General features: G+C 40.8%; 1 protein-coding gene across 5 annotated transcripts in view; it reads left to right on the top strand.

Moving 5' to 3' along the window:
- The window catches only part of kif21a (kinesin family member 21A), a 57,453-nt gene that overhangs the window by 36,678 nt on the left and 5,023 nt on the right, over positions 1-15,752 (top strand). For 2 of the 5 annotated variants that reach the window (XM_042301763.1, XM_042301765.1), the window contains 11 exons: positions 181-249; positions 752-900; positions 1,090-1,234; positions 1,402-1,596; positions 1,758-1,859; positions 2,166-2,331; positions 7,316-7,336; positions 8,199-8,256; positions 8,349-8,403; positions 9,134-9,345; positions 10,080-10,202. In XM_042301763.1, the coding sequence (XP_042157697.1) occupies positions 181-249; positions 752-900; positions 1,090-1,234; positions 1,402-1,596; positions 1,758-1,859; positions 2,166-2,331; positions 7,316-7,336; positions 8,199-8,256; positions 8,349-8,403; positions 9,134-9,345; positions 10,080-10,202 (1,295 nt within the window). The remainder of the gene's footprint in view (positions 1-180; positions 250-751; positions 901-1,089; positions 1,235-1,401; positions 1,597-1,757; positions 1,860-2,165; positions 2,332-7,315; positions 7,337-8,198; positions 8,257-8,348; positions 8,404-9,133; positions 9,346-10,079; positions 10,203-15,752) is intronic. The other 3 variants (XM_042301766.1, XM_042301767.1, XM_042301764.1) reach the window with 2 other exon arrangements.

The raw sequence follows: 15,752 nt of genomic DNA on the forward strand, positions 1-15,752 counted from the left end.
TGCTAATGCAACTTACTGCTACTGGTGTTACTGAATGCCATGCTAATGCAACTTACTGCTACTGGTGTTACTGAATGCCATGCTAATGCAACTTACTGCTACTGGTGTTACTGAATCCCATGCTAATGCAACTTACTGCTACTGGCGTTACTGAATGTCATTGAAATGTGTGTTTCACAGCACCAGCTGAAGCTCCTAGAAGCCCAGAAGAGACAACAGGAGCTCATTTTGCGCAGGAAGACTGAGGAGGTGAGCAACACGTAGTAGTAAAAGGATGTGGTGTACAGCAGTGCTGTATACAGTTACACAATACTAGAAAGCAGTTACACACACATCCTGCAACAAATCACTAACTCTCAACTTGAAATGATCTAGTTGGATCTAATCATCTAAGTTCAAGGAATTTTGAAGTTTATTCTAGGACCAGAAACTAAAAGCTTTTTCCCCCCAAATTCTGTTGTAACCTTTGGTACCTGGAATAGGATATTCGCCTGGGAACGGAGGTTGTAGGAACCATTGGTCAGGGTCAGAGAGCAGAGGTACAGCGAGAGTAGACTGTCAATGATAGCTTTGGTTCATAAGAGTTCAACACGTCCTGAAAATCACTGATAACAAGAAACATGGCAGTTGTGTAGATAAAATATAAAGCTCATACTATTCTATTAAGTTGAGCAAACTTCAGCATCAGGCGGTGGTGATCCTGGTGTTCGATGACTGTCGACTTACGTGTGTGTGTGTGTCTCTGTGTCAGGTGTCTGCTCTGAGGAGACAGGCCAGGCCTATGTCTGGTAAGGTGACCAGCAGGAAGGTGAGTCTCCCAGAGCCCCTCCAGGACTCCTCCCACCGACCCCCCTCAGGACGCCTGCAGTCCTCTGGCTCCACCGCCACCAACGGAACCAGGTGGGGACTGGACAACGGGTCACTGCAGCGCTGTTTTGTGTGTTTAAGTTTGTATTACACTGCAGGGTGTGTATGTAGAGCAATCAGTATGGCTTTTACAGCTTCTAGCGAGGGAACATGAGACTTGCATGCAACTACAGTGTACATGCCTCAAAAGTGTGTGTGTGTGTGTGTGTGTGTGTGTGTCAGGTCCTACTACAGGCGGTCAACAGGCATATATTCCACCAGAGTGGCCAGGGTGAAGTGGCAGTCTCTGGAGCGTCGTATCTCTGATGTCATCATGCAGAGGATGACCATATCCAACATGGAGTCTGAAATGAACCGCCTGCTAAAGGTAAACATGAACTGCTGGTAAACATGAACTGCTGGTGAATATTGTTTACATATGGTATGATACTTACCATGTTAACCTAAATTAGCCGTGCTAGCATTAACATTAATATTGAAAACGTTGGCTAACTCTCTCTTCTCCCCCCTCCATCGTTCCTCCCTCCTCCACAGCAACGTGAGGAGCTGACCAAGCGGAGGGAGAAGGTGACCAGAAAGAGGGACAGGCTGGCGGGGGAGGGGCCTGAGGCTGAAAAGGCGGTGCTTCCCCTCAATGAGGAAGTGGACGCCGTGGTTGCCAACATCGACTACATCAACGACAGCATCGCTGACTGCCAGGCCAACATTATGCAGATGGAGGAAGCCAAGGTGACACACGCGCACAGACACGCGCAGATGCACACACAGGCACGCACGTACAGGCACACGCGCGCAGACCCGCAGGCGTGCGTGCAGATGCACACAGGAAGGTGATTGGGCTGATATTAGGCAGTTTTTATAGACTGTGACCATAATATCTGCATTTACAGGAGGAGGTTGACACAGTGGATGTTTCCGCAGTCATCAGCTCCTGTACCCTAACAGAAGCCCGCTTCCTGCTGGACCACTTCATGTCTATGGCCATCAACAGAGTAAATAACTTACTGCTGTTTAACCTGTCCCTCCCTAGTTCCTACCCCGTCTCTCACACCATTGGTTTATCCGAGAATTGACTTAGTTTAACCCCAGGTTCCATATGTACCCAATTAAAGTCTGTTTCTACGATTGTTAATGTGTTTAGTTCTGTGTGTATATGCACAAGCACCCTCCTCATTGTGTATTCATCTTTTGTGTGTGTACTGTGAAGTATTACACACAAGCATAGCTCTGATTGCTGACTTTTAGTGTGACCCTTCTTATAGCTGACCGTTGACCTTTTGACCTCTAACCAATCGCAGGGTCTGCAGGCGGCTCAGAGGGAGTCCCAGGTGAAGGTGATGGAGGGCAGGCTGAAGCAGACTGAGATCACGAGCGCCACTCAGAACCAGCTGCTGTTCCACATGCTGAAGGAGAAGGCTGAGTTTAACCCCGAACTGGATGCCCTGCTGGGGAACGCTCTGCAAGGTAACAGCACTAGCCACAACCTGCCAGCCACACACTGCAAGACGTATACAGATGTAAGATCAACAGGGAATTTAAAGCTTGTAGTGTATTCAAGATTTAAAAAGGCTTCTAAAGTTTGTAGTTTCCACTTTAAAATGTCAGACTTGATTTGCCCTAATGAAACATTAATCATTTGGATTATTTTCCTGCTGTTGCGAACTGGCTCAAATTACGGTCCTACATCCTGTAGTTCAGTCCGAGGCCTTGACCCCTGACCTACTCAGCCTTTGCCACTGGCAGTCCGTGAGGTAAAGCCCACAGCGCTAACAGGTCTGGCTCACCCCATAATTATGTAGGATTGAAGCAATAACTCAGCCAAAGTATCTAAGCAAAGGCATTGAAGTGTACCTGCGTGTTTGTGTTCACCTTGTCAGCACACTGATTTGTTGGGATGGCCTCCAGAACCAGGGCTGGGTGGCTATGGTCTACTGCATGATGATTTGGGCCTGTTTCAGTTGATGTTGCTCATTGCCTCCTCCTGAATAGATGCTGCTTTTAAAAGTCACCCCAACAAATTGTTGCAATCACACAAAAGTCAGTTGGACTAAGCAAGCCTCTCTGGCTCTGTCATTTTAATGTTCCATTATTTATCAAGTTTGAAAACCCATCTGTTTTTGACCTTTTTTGTTTCATGGTTTGTATGGTTAGAGAGAGGTTTTTGTTTCATGGTTTGTATGGTTAGAGAGAGGTTTTTGTTTCATGGTTTGTATGGTTAGAGAGGGTTTTTGTTTCATGGTTTGTATGGTTATAGAGAGAGGTTTTTGTTTCATGGTTTGTATGGTTATAGAGAGAGGTTTTTGTTTCATGGTTTGTATGGTTATAGAGAGGTTTTTGTTTCATGGTGTGTATGGTTATAGAGAGGTTTTTGTTTCATGGTGTTTATGGTTATAGAGAGGGTTTTTGTTTCATGGTGTGTATGGTTAGAGAGAGGTTTTTGTTTCATGGTTTGTATGGTTATAGAGAGGGTTTTTGTTACGGGGTTGACATTTTGTTATGGTTCCATTGAACCAGTATCTGTTGAGGAGGATGCCCTGACTGTTGAATAGTAGACCGAGCACTCATATGCTGTCTTTTCTTTTGTTTTTCATTATGAATGAATGTGTTTTGATTATGGGGGAATGAATGAATGTGTTTTGATTATGGGGGAATGAATGAATGTGTTTTTGATTTATGGGGAAATGAATGAATGTGTTTTTGATTTATGGGGGAATGAATTAATGTGTTTTTGATTCATGGGGGAATGAATTAATGTGTTTTTGATTATGGGGGGGTTTTGATTATGGGGAATGAATGTGTTTTGATTATGGGGGGGAATGAATGTGTTTTTGATTATGGGGAATGAATGAATGTGTTTTTGATTATGGGGAATGAATGTGTTTTTGATTATGGGGGAATGAATGAATGTGTTGTTGATTATGGGGGAATGAATGAATGTGTTTTTGATTATGGGGGAATGAATGTGTTTTTGATTATGGGGGAATGAATGTGTTGTTGATTATGGTAGAATGAATGAATGTGTTTTGATTATGGGGGAATTAATGTGTTTTTGATTTATGGGGGAATTAATGAATGTGTTTTTGATTATGGGGGAATGAATGTATTTTTCATTATGAATGTGTTTTGATTATGGGGGAATGAATGTGTTTTTGATTATGGGGGAATGAATGAATGTGTTTTGATTATGGGGGGAATGAATGTGTTTTTCATTATGAATGAATGTGTTTTGATTATGGGGGAATGAATGTGTTTTTGATTATGGGGAATGAATGTGTTTTTGATTATGGGGAATGAATGAATGTGTTTTTGATTATGGGGAATGAATGAATGTGTTTTTGATTATGAATGAATGTGTTTTGATTATGGGGGAATGAATGTGTTTTGATTATGGGGGAATGAATGTGTTTTTGATTTATGGGGAATGAATGTGTTTTGATTATGGGGGAATGAATGTGTTTTGATTATGGGGAATGAATGTGTTTTTATTATGGGGGAATGAATGTGTTTTTGATCATGGGGGAATGAATGAATGTGTTTTTGATTATGGGGGAATGAATGAATGTGTTTTTGATTATGGGGGAATGAATGAATGTGTTTTTGATTATGGGGGAATGAATGAATGTGTTTTGATTAATGGGGGAATGAATGAATGTGTTTTTGATTATGGGGGAATTAATGAATGTGTTTTTGATTAATGGGGAATTAATGAATGTGTTTTTGATTTATGGGGGAATTAATGAATGTGTTTTTGATTCATGGGGGAATTAATGAATGTGTTTTTGATTATGGGGGAATTAATGAATGTTATTTTGATTATGGGGGAATGAATGAATGTTATTTTGATTATGGGGGAATGAATGTGTTTTGATTATGGGGGAATGAATGTGTTTTTGATTATGGGGGAATGAATGTGTTTTTGATTATGGGAGAATGAATGTGTTTTGATTATGGGGAATTAATGTGTTTTTGATTTATGGGGAATTAATGTGTTTTTGATTCATGGGGAATGAATGTATTTTTCATTATGAATGAATGTGTTTTGATTATGGGGAATGAATGTGTTTTTGATTATGGGGAATGAATGAATGTGTTTTGATTATGGGGGAATGAATGAATGTGTTTTGATTATGGGGGGGATTATGGGGAATGAATGAATGTGTTTTTGATTATGGGGGAATGTGAATGAATGTGTTTTTGATTATGGGGGAATGAATGTGTTTTGATTATGGGGAATGAATGTGTTTTGATTATGGGGAATGAATGAATGTGTTTTTGATTATGGGGAATGAATGAATGTGTTTTTGATTATGGGGAATAAATGAAATGTGTTTTTGATTATGGGGGAATTAATGAATGTATTTTGATTATGGGGAATGAATGAATGTTTTTTGATTATGGGGGAATGAATGTTTTTTGATTATGGGGAATGAATGTGTTTTTTGATTATGGGGGGAATGAATGTGTTTTTGATTATGGGGAATGAATGTGTTTTTGATTATGGGGAATGAATGAATGTGTTTTGATTATGGGGGAATGAATGTGTTTTTGATTATGGGGGGAATGTGTTTTTGATTTATGGGGAATTAATGAATGTTTTTGATTATGGGGAATGAATGAATGTATTTTTTCAATGAATGAATGTGTTTTGATTATGGGGAATGAATGTGTTTTTGATTATGGGGAATGAATGAATGTGTTTTGATTATGGGGGAATGAATGTGTTTTTGATTATGAATGAATGTGTTTTGATTATGGGGGGAATGAATGAATGTGTTTTTGATTATGGGGGAATGAATGTGTTTTTGATTATGGGAGAATGAATGTGTTTTGATTATGGGGGAATGAATGAATGTGTTTTTGATTATGGGGGAATGAATGAATGTGTTTTGATTATGGGGGAATGAATGAATGTGTTTTGATTATGGGGGAATGAATGAATGTGTTTTTGATTTATGGGGGAATTAATGAATGTGTTTTTGATTTATGGGGGAATTAATGTGTTTTTGATTCATGGGGGAATGAATGTATTTTTCATTATGAATGAATGTGTTTTGATTATGGGGGAATGAATGTGTTTTTGATTATGGGGGAATGAATGAATGTGTTTTTGATTATGGGGGAATGAATGAATGTGTTTTTGATTATGAATGAATGTGTTTTGATTATGGGGGAATGAATGTGTTTTTGATTATGGGGGAATGAATGAATGTGTTTTTGATTATGGGGGAATGAATGAATGTGTTTTTGATTATGAATGAATGTGTTTTGATTATGGGGGAATGAATGTGTTTTGATTTATGGGGAATGAATGTGTTTTTGATTTATGGGGGAATGAATGAATGTGTTTTTGATTATGGGGAATGAATGAATGTGTTTTGATTATGGGGAATGAATGAATGTGTTTTGATTATGGGGGAATGAATGTTATTTTGAATGGGGGAATGAATGTTTTTGATTTATGGGGGAATTAATGAATGTGTTTTTGATTCATGGGGGAATTAATGAATTAATGTTTTTGATTATGGGGGAATGAATGTGTTTTGATTATGGGGAATGTTATTTTGATTATGGGGGAATGAATTAATGTTATTTTGATTATGGGGGGGAATGAATGTGTTTTGATTATGGGGGGGAATGAATGTGTTTTTGATTATGGGGAATGAATGTGTTTTTGATTATGGGAGAATGAATGTGTTTTGATTATGGGGGAATTAATGTGTTTTTGATTTATGGGGGAATTAATGTGTTTTTGATTCATGGGGGAATGAATGTATTTTTCATTATGAATGAATGTGTTTTGATTATGGGGGAATGAATGTGTTTTTGATTATGGGGGAATGAATGAATGTGTTTTGATTATGGGGGAATGAATGTGTTTTTCATTATGAATGAATGTGTTTTGATTATGGGGGAATGAATGTGTTTTTGATTATGGGGGAATGAATGAATGTTTTTGATTTATGGGGAATGAATGTGTTTTGATTATGAATGGGGAATTAATGAATGTGTTTTTGATTTATGGGGAATTAATGAATGTTATTTTGATTATGGGGGAATTAATGAATGTTATTTTGATTATGGGGAATGAATGAATGTTTTGATTATGGGGAATGAATGTGTTTTGATTATGGGGGAATGAATGTGTTTTTGATTTATGGGGGAATTAATGTGTTTTTGATTCATGGGGGAATGAATGAATGTGTTTTTGATTATGGGGGAATGAATGAATGTGTTTTTGATTATGGGGGAATGAATGAATGTGTTTTTGATTTATGGGGGAATGAATGAATGTGTTTTTGATTATGGGGGAATGAATGAATGTGTTTTTGATTATGGGGGAATGAATGAATGTGTTTTTGATTATGGGGGAATGAATGAATGAATGTGTTTTTGATTTGTGTGTTGCCTTTTTTCTGTTCCCCTGCCCATGGTGCCTTAATGTATACAGAGCTAGGTAACATGCCATTGGGTAAGTAACAGACACCAGACTCTCTCTCTCTCTATATATAAATTTATTTATATATATATATATATATATATATATGTTTATATGAATGCATGGGTCCCTCTCCTGGAAACTAACTCAGCAACATAACATGAGCAGGTGCATGAGGTGTAATGTCTTCAGGCCTCCCTCCATCTGTCAGCTGACCCTCCTCCTCTTCCTCCCAATGTGAAAGAACCCCTCTCCCAGTGTGTTACAGCCACCATGCCTAATAGTGTAGCACCTGCTAATATAACTACTGTACCTGTATCTTTAGAGGACCCTGCCCTTCACAGGTAGAACCAGGAAGTTTGTCTCCGTTGGATCCTGTAGGTAAACCATACTGACAGTCAGACTAATGATTCCAACCTTGTTGACCTCTCATAGCCCCTCACACCTGACCTCTCTTTACCCTCTCACCCTTTCAACCCCTGAGCCCTGTCAACGCTTCCATCTCAGTGACTGGACAAGGACCAGTTCTTTTCAGGACTTTTTCAAGCAACTTGTATAAAACGGCATGGCGCTGCGCTGACATCATCTGCTTCTTCTCCTTGTCCATTATCATCACATCTACCTTGTTCAATAATCTAAACCACATCTTGTTAACATCTGTTTGTAGCCAACACAGTACTAGCATAACCTTTGGTTCAATAAAAGGTTTTATCCTTGTTCCATGTTTGGTTTGACAATGGGCAGGTATTTGGACTACTAGACAGAACTTCAAAAGTAAACCAACTTAAGTTTGTTGTTATTTAGTCATAACACACAAAGAATAATACTTGTCTATGGATGTTGTTTGGTGCTGACATGCAGTACAACTGATGTTTTTGGTCCTTGAATTTCACAGAGAACGGGGATGACAGCAGCAGTGACGAATCTGCCCAGAGTCCTGCAACAGAGGGACAGTCAGTATCACTCAAATTACAATTTTTTTAAATTAGTTTACATTTGACTTATGGTTTTATGGTAACTCATGCATTCCACTTCCTCGTTCCAGCTCCCTGGCATCAGATCTAATGAAACTCTGTGGAGAGACCAAAACAAGGAGCAAGGTATGATTATCAGCCTGTTAGTGTGTGTTTAATTATCCTCGTGGGGACGTGTGTGTGTGTGGTCTTGTTTTACTATCCTCGTGGGGACGTGTGTGTGGTCTTGTTTTACTATCTTCGTGGGGACGTGTGTGTGTGTGGTCTTGTTTTACTATCCTCGTGGGGACGTGTGTGTGTGTGTGTGCTGTTGTTTTACTATCTTTGTGGGGACGTGTGTGTGTTTGTGTGGTCTTGTTTTACTATCCTAGTGGGGATGTGTGTGTGTGTGGTCTTGTTTTACTGTCCTCATGGGGATGTGTGTGTGTGTGTGAGGTCTTGTTTTATCTCCTCGTGGGGACGTGTGTCAAATCATGTCAAATCAAATTTTATTTGTCACATACACATGGTTAGAAGATGTTAATGCGAGTGTAGCGAAATGCTTGTGCTTCTAGTTCCGACAATGCAGTAATAACCAACGAGTAATCTAACCTAATAATTTCACAACAACTACCTTAAAGGGATGAAGAATATGTACATAAAGATATATGAATGAATGATGGTACAGAACGGCATAGGCAAGATGCAGTAGATGATATCGAGTAGAGTATATACATATGAGATGGGTAATGTAGGGTGTGTGTGTGTGTGGTCTTGTTTTACTGTCCTCCTGGGGGCATGTGAGGTCTTGTGTGTTTAGTCTTCCTCTTCCAAGCTTGTTGTTTTCTTGAATGTAAATATGTTTCCCCCCTCGCAGGCTCGTAGAAGAACCACCACTCAGATGGAGTTGCTCTACGCCAATAGTGACGCCGCCCCTGACATGCCCAGCGGAGATTTCTCCTCCCCCTGTCTCCCATTGGCTGAAACACCAGAAGAGGGCAGAGATCCTGAGACCCCCATTGGCTCATCAGTCAGGGACAGAGACTTTATGGCTCATTCTCCTGGCTTGGCCTCTAAGATGGGCAGCATGTAAGTCTGGGCCAGCTTGTGCTGACTGCTAACCAGCTACTTCCTGCATGTTCATAGAACTGCTGCTTAATCTGTTTTCAATTTGCCTGACTTTGCCCGACATGTTCTTTAAACCCTATTGGATTGTAAAGTCTCCTTCCTAGGCCAGTAGAAACCAAAACCTTATTCCTTTAGAAATAACACTAATACTACAGACAAACAAATGCATGCACACACAGAGACAGGCACGTGATTATAAGGCTTGTACAGTATGATCATGCAGGTCTCATGTTCTCTCTCTAGATGTCATGCTCCAACTGCAATAGCCCTATGTTAACTTTCCACAACAATAACAGCTTCATCTTTTAACATTTAACTCCGAGTTAATAATGCTAGCCAGTAGTGCACAGTAGCTTTCTATGGCTTGAGCAGCAATACCTTTTCTCTGAGTTGCTGGAGTGTTGGCTGAGAACCAATTCTAGTGGGACTTGAATTAGTAAGAGGTGGAGCTGGGGACTGATTTGAGTGTGACCGAGTATAGCCCTAATGCTCCACCATAGTGTCCTGATGAACCACGAGCTCTGTGAAGGAGGACGTCTTTGTTGGGACTGAATGTCAGGTAACAGTGTGCTGTGTGTGTACTGCATGCTCAACGCCTCCACATTGTTTTATTTCTTATTTTGTTTACATCCTTGTTGTCCTTTTTGTTCCTTATGTTTTATGTCGTTGCTAATAACAACCAAACTAAATGTTAGTTCCGGCTCCATGGCTGCCGCCTCCTCGGGGGCGGAAAAGAGAGTTCCAGAGCCCTCGCCGCTCTCTCGCAGGAAGACCTATGACAGGGCACAAGCGGCGGCTAAGGTCAAGGAGATCAAACAGTAAGAGACTAGCGACGCTCTGGAGGCCGGAGGCCAAAAGCACATGTTTTCCCAACAGACCATGACATCCACCTTTCCCTTTTCTTAATTTCCTATCTCAGGGAGCATGTGGTATCTTAATCAACAAGTATCTGCCTGGTGTGATTATAAACTTACCCTGCCAAGTTCTGCACTGAATGTCAAGTAATGAGCTTACTCTTGGGAAATATAGCTAAATATGTTCCTATATCCCTCTTGAATGAGATGAAATGATTAACTTCTGTTTCTCAAAGTGATTCTTTAGTATTCCATTTTAATTCAGTGTTCAACTTGGCCCTCTCAACCTCTTCAAACCCTCTAATGCAAATATGGCAAATCCGATATATAAATCCTATATATTGTCATTACAGCGCTAACCAGCTGTTCCTCTCAAATGCTTTGAAGTGGATGTCATCTAAAAAAGCTAAAGGTTGTGGTGAGGGGAACCATGCTGAAAGCTGTTTCCATTTTGATTCAAACCCTGAGGGAACAAACGGTCTTTCCCGATCAGTTCTCAGGATCCAGGTGATGAGGGTGCACAACTCAATGTTTTCACCCAAACATGAAAAGACTTGTGCTGAGTCTCAGAAATGAGCGCAGAGCCTCCTGTGTTTTAAAAGCGTTCTAAAAGGAAGTGAAGAAGGGGATAGTTTCCAACAATGAAAGATGTTTATTTATTTTAGCCTGTACTATCTGAGGTACACTACTGGTCCAAAGTTTTAGAACACCTACTTATTCAAGGGTTTTTCTTTATTTTTTACACATTGTAGAATAATACTGAAGACATCGAAACTATGAAATAACACATATGAAATCATGTAGTAACCAAAAAAGTGATATGCTATATAATATTATATATATATATATATTTGAGATTCTTCAAATAGCCACCCTTTGCCTTGATGACAGCGTTACACACTCTTGGCATTCTCTCAACCAGCTTCACCTTTTCCAACAGTTGTGAAGGAGTTCCCACAAATGCTTGTTGGCTGCTTTTCCTTAAGTCTGTGGGCCGATTCACCCCAAACAATCTCAATTTGGTTGAGTTCGGGGGATTGTGGAGGCCAGGTCATCTGATGCAGCACTCCATCACTCTCCTTATTGGTAAAATACCCATTACACAGCCTGGAGGTGTGTTGGGTCATTGTCCTGTTGAAAAAAAAAATGATATTCCCACTAAGCACAAACCAGATGGGATAGTGTACCACTGCAGAATGCTGTGGTAGCCATGCTGGTTAAGTGTGCCTTGAATTCTAAATAAATCACAGACCGTGTCACCAGCAAAGCACCCCCACACCATAACACCTCCTCCTCCATGCTTCACGGTGGGAACCACACATGCAGAGATCATCCGTTCACCCACACCATGTCTCTTCAAAGACACAGCAGCTGGAGCCAAAAATCTCAAATTTAGTCTCCAAATTTCCACCGGTCTAATGTCCATTGCTCGTGTTTCTTGGCCCAAGCAACTCTCTTCTTCTTATTGGTGTCCTTTAGTAGTGGTTTCTTTGCAGCAATTCGACCATGAAGGCCTGATTTACAGTCTTCTCTGAACAGTCAATATTGAGATGTGTCTGTTACTGTGAAGCATTTATTTGGGCTGCAATTTCTGAGGCTGGTAACTCTAATGAACTTATCTTCTGCAGCAGAGGCAACTCTTGAGTTTTCCATTCCTGTGGCGGTCCTCATGAGAGCCAGTTTCATCATAGTGCTTGATGGTTTTTGCAACTGCATTTGAAGAAACGTTCTAAGTTTTTGAAATGCTCCATATTTACTGACCTTCATGTCTTAATAAAGTAATGATGGACTGCCGTTTCTCTTGGCTTATTTGAGCTGTTCTTGCCATAATATGTACTTGGTCTTTTACCAAATAGGGCCGTCTTCTGTATACCTTGTCACATCACAACTGATTGGCTCAAACACATTAAGAAGGAAAGAATTTCCACAAATGACCTTTTAAGAAGGCACACCTGTTAATTGAAATGCATTCCTGGTGACTACCTCATGAAGCTGGTTGAGAGAATACCAAGAGTGTGCAAAGCTGTCATCAAGGCAATGGGTGGCTATTTGAAGAATCTCAAATATAAAATATATTTGTTTTACACTTTTTTGGTTACTACATGATTTCATATGTATTATTTCATAGTTTTGATGTCTTCACTATTATTCTACAATGATGAAAATGGTCATTTTAAAAATGTAAAACTTTGGACCGGTAGTGTACGTGTGTGTGTCCATGAATGTGCATTTCCACTGGGGTGTGTGTGTGTGTGTGTGTGTGTGTGTGTGTGTGTGTGTGTGTGTGTGTGTGTGTGAGAGAGAACTTGTACACTGTACACACTCAGTTCAAAGGCAACTGATTTGTCCTCTGCTTATGTATGTAAACTGAGCCTCAGCCTCCTTGTCCATTGTACCAGCTGTGAGACGAGGAACTCGGACGCCAGCACCCCGTCTCCCCCATCCTCCCCCTCCACCCGTCCTCGTAGCCAAGGCAACGTATTTGTACGTCTGACAGGGTGTCTGGAGAGAGCAGACAGACTGCAGGATAAGTAAGAGGAAGACATACAGTGCTGTGAAAAAGTATTTGCCCCCTTCCTGATGTCTTATGTTTTTGCACATTTGTCACACTTAAATGTTTCAGATCATCAAACTCATTTTAATATTACACAAAGATAACCCAAGTAAACACAAAATGCAGTTTTTAAGTGATAGCCTTTTTCCCTTAATAAATAACATTTTCCGAACCTTCTTGGCCCTGTGTGACAAAGTAATTCCCGTCCCTTGTTAAGTCGTGAATTTACTGTGGTTAATCACATTTTTTGGAGTTCAATTTCCCTCGCCACACCCAGGCCTGATTACTGCCAGACATGTTGAATCAAGAAATCACTTAAATAGAACCTGTCTGACAAAGTGAAGTAGGCCAAAAGATCTGAAAAAGCAAGACATCATGCCGCAATCCAAAGAAATTCAGGAACAGATGAGAAACAAAGTAATTGACATCTATCAGTCTGGAAAGGGTTACAAAGCCATTTCTAAAGCTTTGGGAATCCAGCAAACCACTGCGAGAGCCATTATCCACAAATGGAGAAAATTTGGAACAGCGGTGAACCTTCCCAGGAGTGGCCGGCCTACCAAAATTACCCCGAGACCGCAGTGACGACTCATCCAAGAGGTCACAAAAGAACCCACAACAACATCTAAAGAACTGCAGGCCTCACTTGCCTCAGTTAAGTTCCGTGTTCATGACTCAACTATAAGAAAGAGACAGGGCAAAAATGGTATCCATGGCAGAGTTCCAAGGCAAAAAACACGGCTGACCAAAAAGAACAAAGGCTTGTCTCACTTTTGGCAAAAAACATCTTAATGATCCAAGACTTTTGGGAAAATATTCTGTGGACTGACGAGACAAAAGTTGAACTTTTTGGAAGGTGTGCGTCCCGTTACATCTGGGGTAAAAGTAACACAGCATTTCAGAAAAAGAACATCATACCAACAGTCAAGTATGGTGGGGCTGCTTTGCTGCTTCAGGACCTCGACGACTTGCTGTGATTGATTGGAACTATGAATTCTGCTCTCTACCAAAGAATCCTGAAGGAGAATGTCCAGCCATCAGTTCGTGACCTCAAGCTGAAGTGGTGTTGGGTTCTGCAGCAGGACAATGATCCAAAACACACCAGCAAGTCCACCTCTGAATGGCATAAAAAAAATGTTTTTAAGGTTTTGGAGTGGGCCTAGTCAAAGTCCGGACTGAGATTGAGATGCTGTGGCGTGACCGTAAAAAGGCGGTTCACGCTCAAAAACCCTTGAATGTGGCTGAATTAAAACAATTCTGCAAAGATGAGTGCGAAAATTCCTCAACAGCGATGTGAAAGACCCATTGCCAGTTATCGCAAACACTTGATGGCAGTTGTTGCTGCTGAGGGTGGCACAACCAGTTATTAGGTTTAGGGGACAATTACTTTTTCACATAGGGCCAGGAAGGTTTGGGTAGTTTTTTCCCCTTAATAAATAAAATCATCAATTAAAAACTACATTTTGTGTTATATTAAAATGTGTTTGATCTGTGACAAATGTGCAAAAAAACAAGAAATCAGGAAGGGGGCAAATACTTTTTCACAGCACTGTAAGTTATAAGTAAGAAGCATACATTTCTAGTTAAGTTATACGCATTGAATAAGTAATGACCATTACTTTTAGTTCAAAACGTTATAGTCTATACAACAAATGTTATGAGCAAGAAGGAGGCCTTGGCAGTCAAGTGACCAATCACATCTATTGTTTACAGGTATGCTGCATACATTAGGTAGGCTATGATATTGGGATTGGTGAGCTCTCTCTCAACTGCACATTAGGAGCTACATCTAAACCACTCATGACACTTTGTCACCTCTCCTCTAGCAAGATTTAGATTTTAGAAAACTTTATTGTCCACAGAATTCCCCTGTCCTGTTCTAGATCACCTTCCATTTCCCACACCCACAAGAGATGATTGAAAATGTCAATCAAATCAAAGTTTATTTGTCGCATACACAGATTAGCAGATGTTAAAGCAGGTGCAACAAAATGCTATGTGGTGTGTGTGTGTATGGACAATGTATAAGTAGGAAAAATATGTATGTACAGCAGTAGTTATATAGGATGAGCTATGACCAGAATACAGTATGTACATATAAAGTGAGTAATCGATTAGCTTAATTTCTCAGAGATCAAATTACATTTCAACAAAATGATGTTGCAGGATGTGGATAGAGGTGTGCTCACTCTGCTGTCTCCTGTAGTCCAAGATCAACTCCTTCGTTTTGTTGACGTTGAGGGAGAGGTTATTTTCCTGGCATCACTCAGCCAGGACTCTCGACTCCTCCCTGTAGGCTGTGTCGTCATCAGGCCTACCACTGGTGTCATCAACAAACTTGATGATTGAGGTGGATGAACAGGGTGTACAGGAGGGGGCTGAGCACGCACCCCTGTGGGGTCCTCGTGTTAAGGATCAGCGTGTGTCGAGGATCAGCGTGGCTGAGGTGTTGTTGCCTACCTTCACCACCTGGGGTCGCCTCGTCAGGAAGTCCAGGGCCCAGTTGCGCAGAGAGGGGTTCAGACCCAGGGCCCTGAACTTAGTGATGATCTTGGAGGGCACTATTGTGTTGAAGGCTGAGCTGTAGCATAGATTCTGATTGGTCAGACCAGCTTTGAACAGTCCTTACCATGGGTGCTTCCTGTTTAAGTTTCTGGAAGAGCAGAATGGAGGCGTGTTCTGATTTGCCGAACAGAGGAGGTCCTCATGCCGTCCCGGAAGGGAGAGTAACAATGATCAAGTGTCTTCTATCCACGTGTAGCACAGGACATGTGTTGGTAGAATTTCTTAAGCATTTTCCTCCGATTTCCTTTCCAATGATCTATTTTCCTTCTGTTCACATAGCGTGGATGAAGTCTCCACCTATGTCATTTTCTTACACAGTCACACGGTGCGCTTTATCTGGTGTGTCCCTACCTGCACAACGACTTGTTTTTGTTGTCACCCAACAACTTTTATTC

This window comes from Oncorhynchus tshawytscha, linkage group LG19 (assembly GCF_018296145.1).
Source record: "Oncorhynchus tshawytscha isolate Ot180627B linkage group LG19, Otsh_v2.0, whole genome shotgun sequence".
Taxonomy (NCBI): Eukaryota; Metazoa; Chordata; class Actinopteri; order Salmoniformes; family Salmonidae; genus Oncorhynchus; species Oncorhynchus tshawytscha.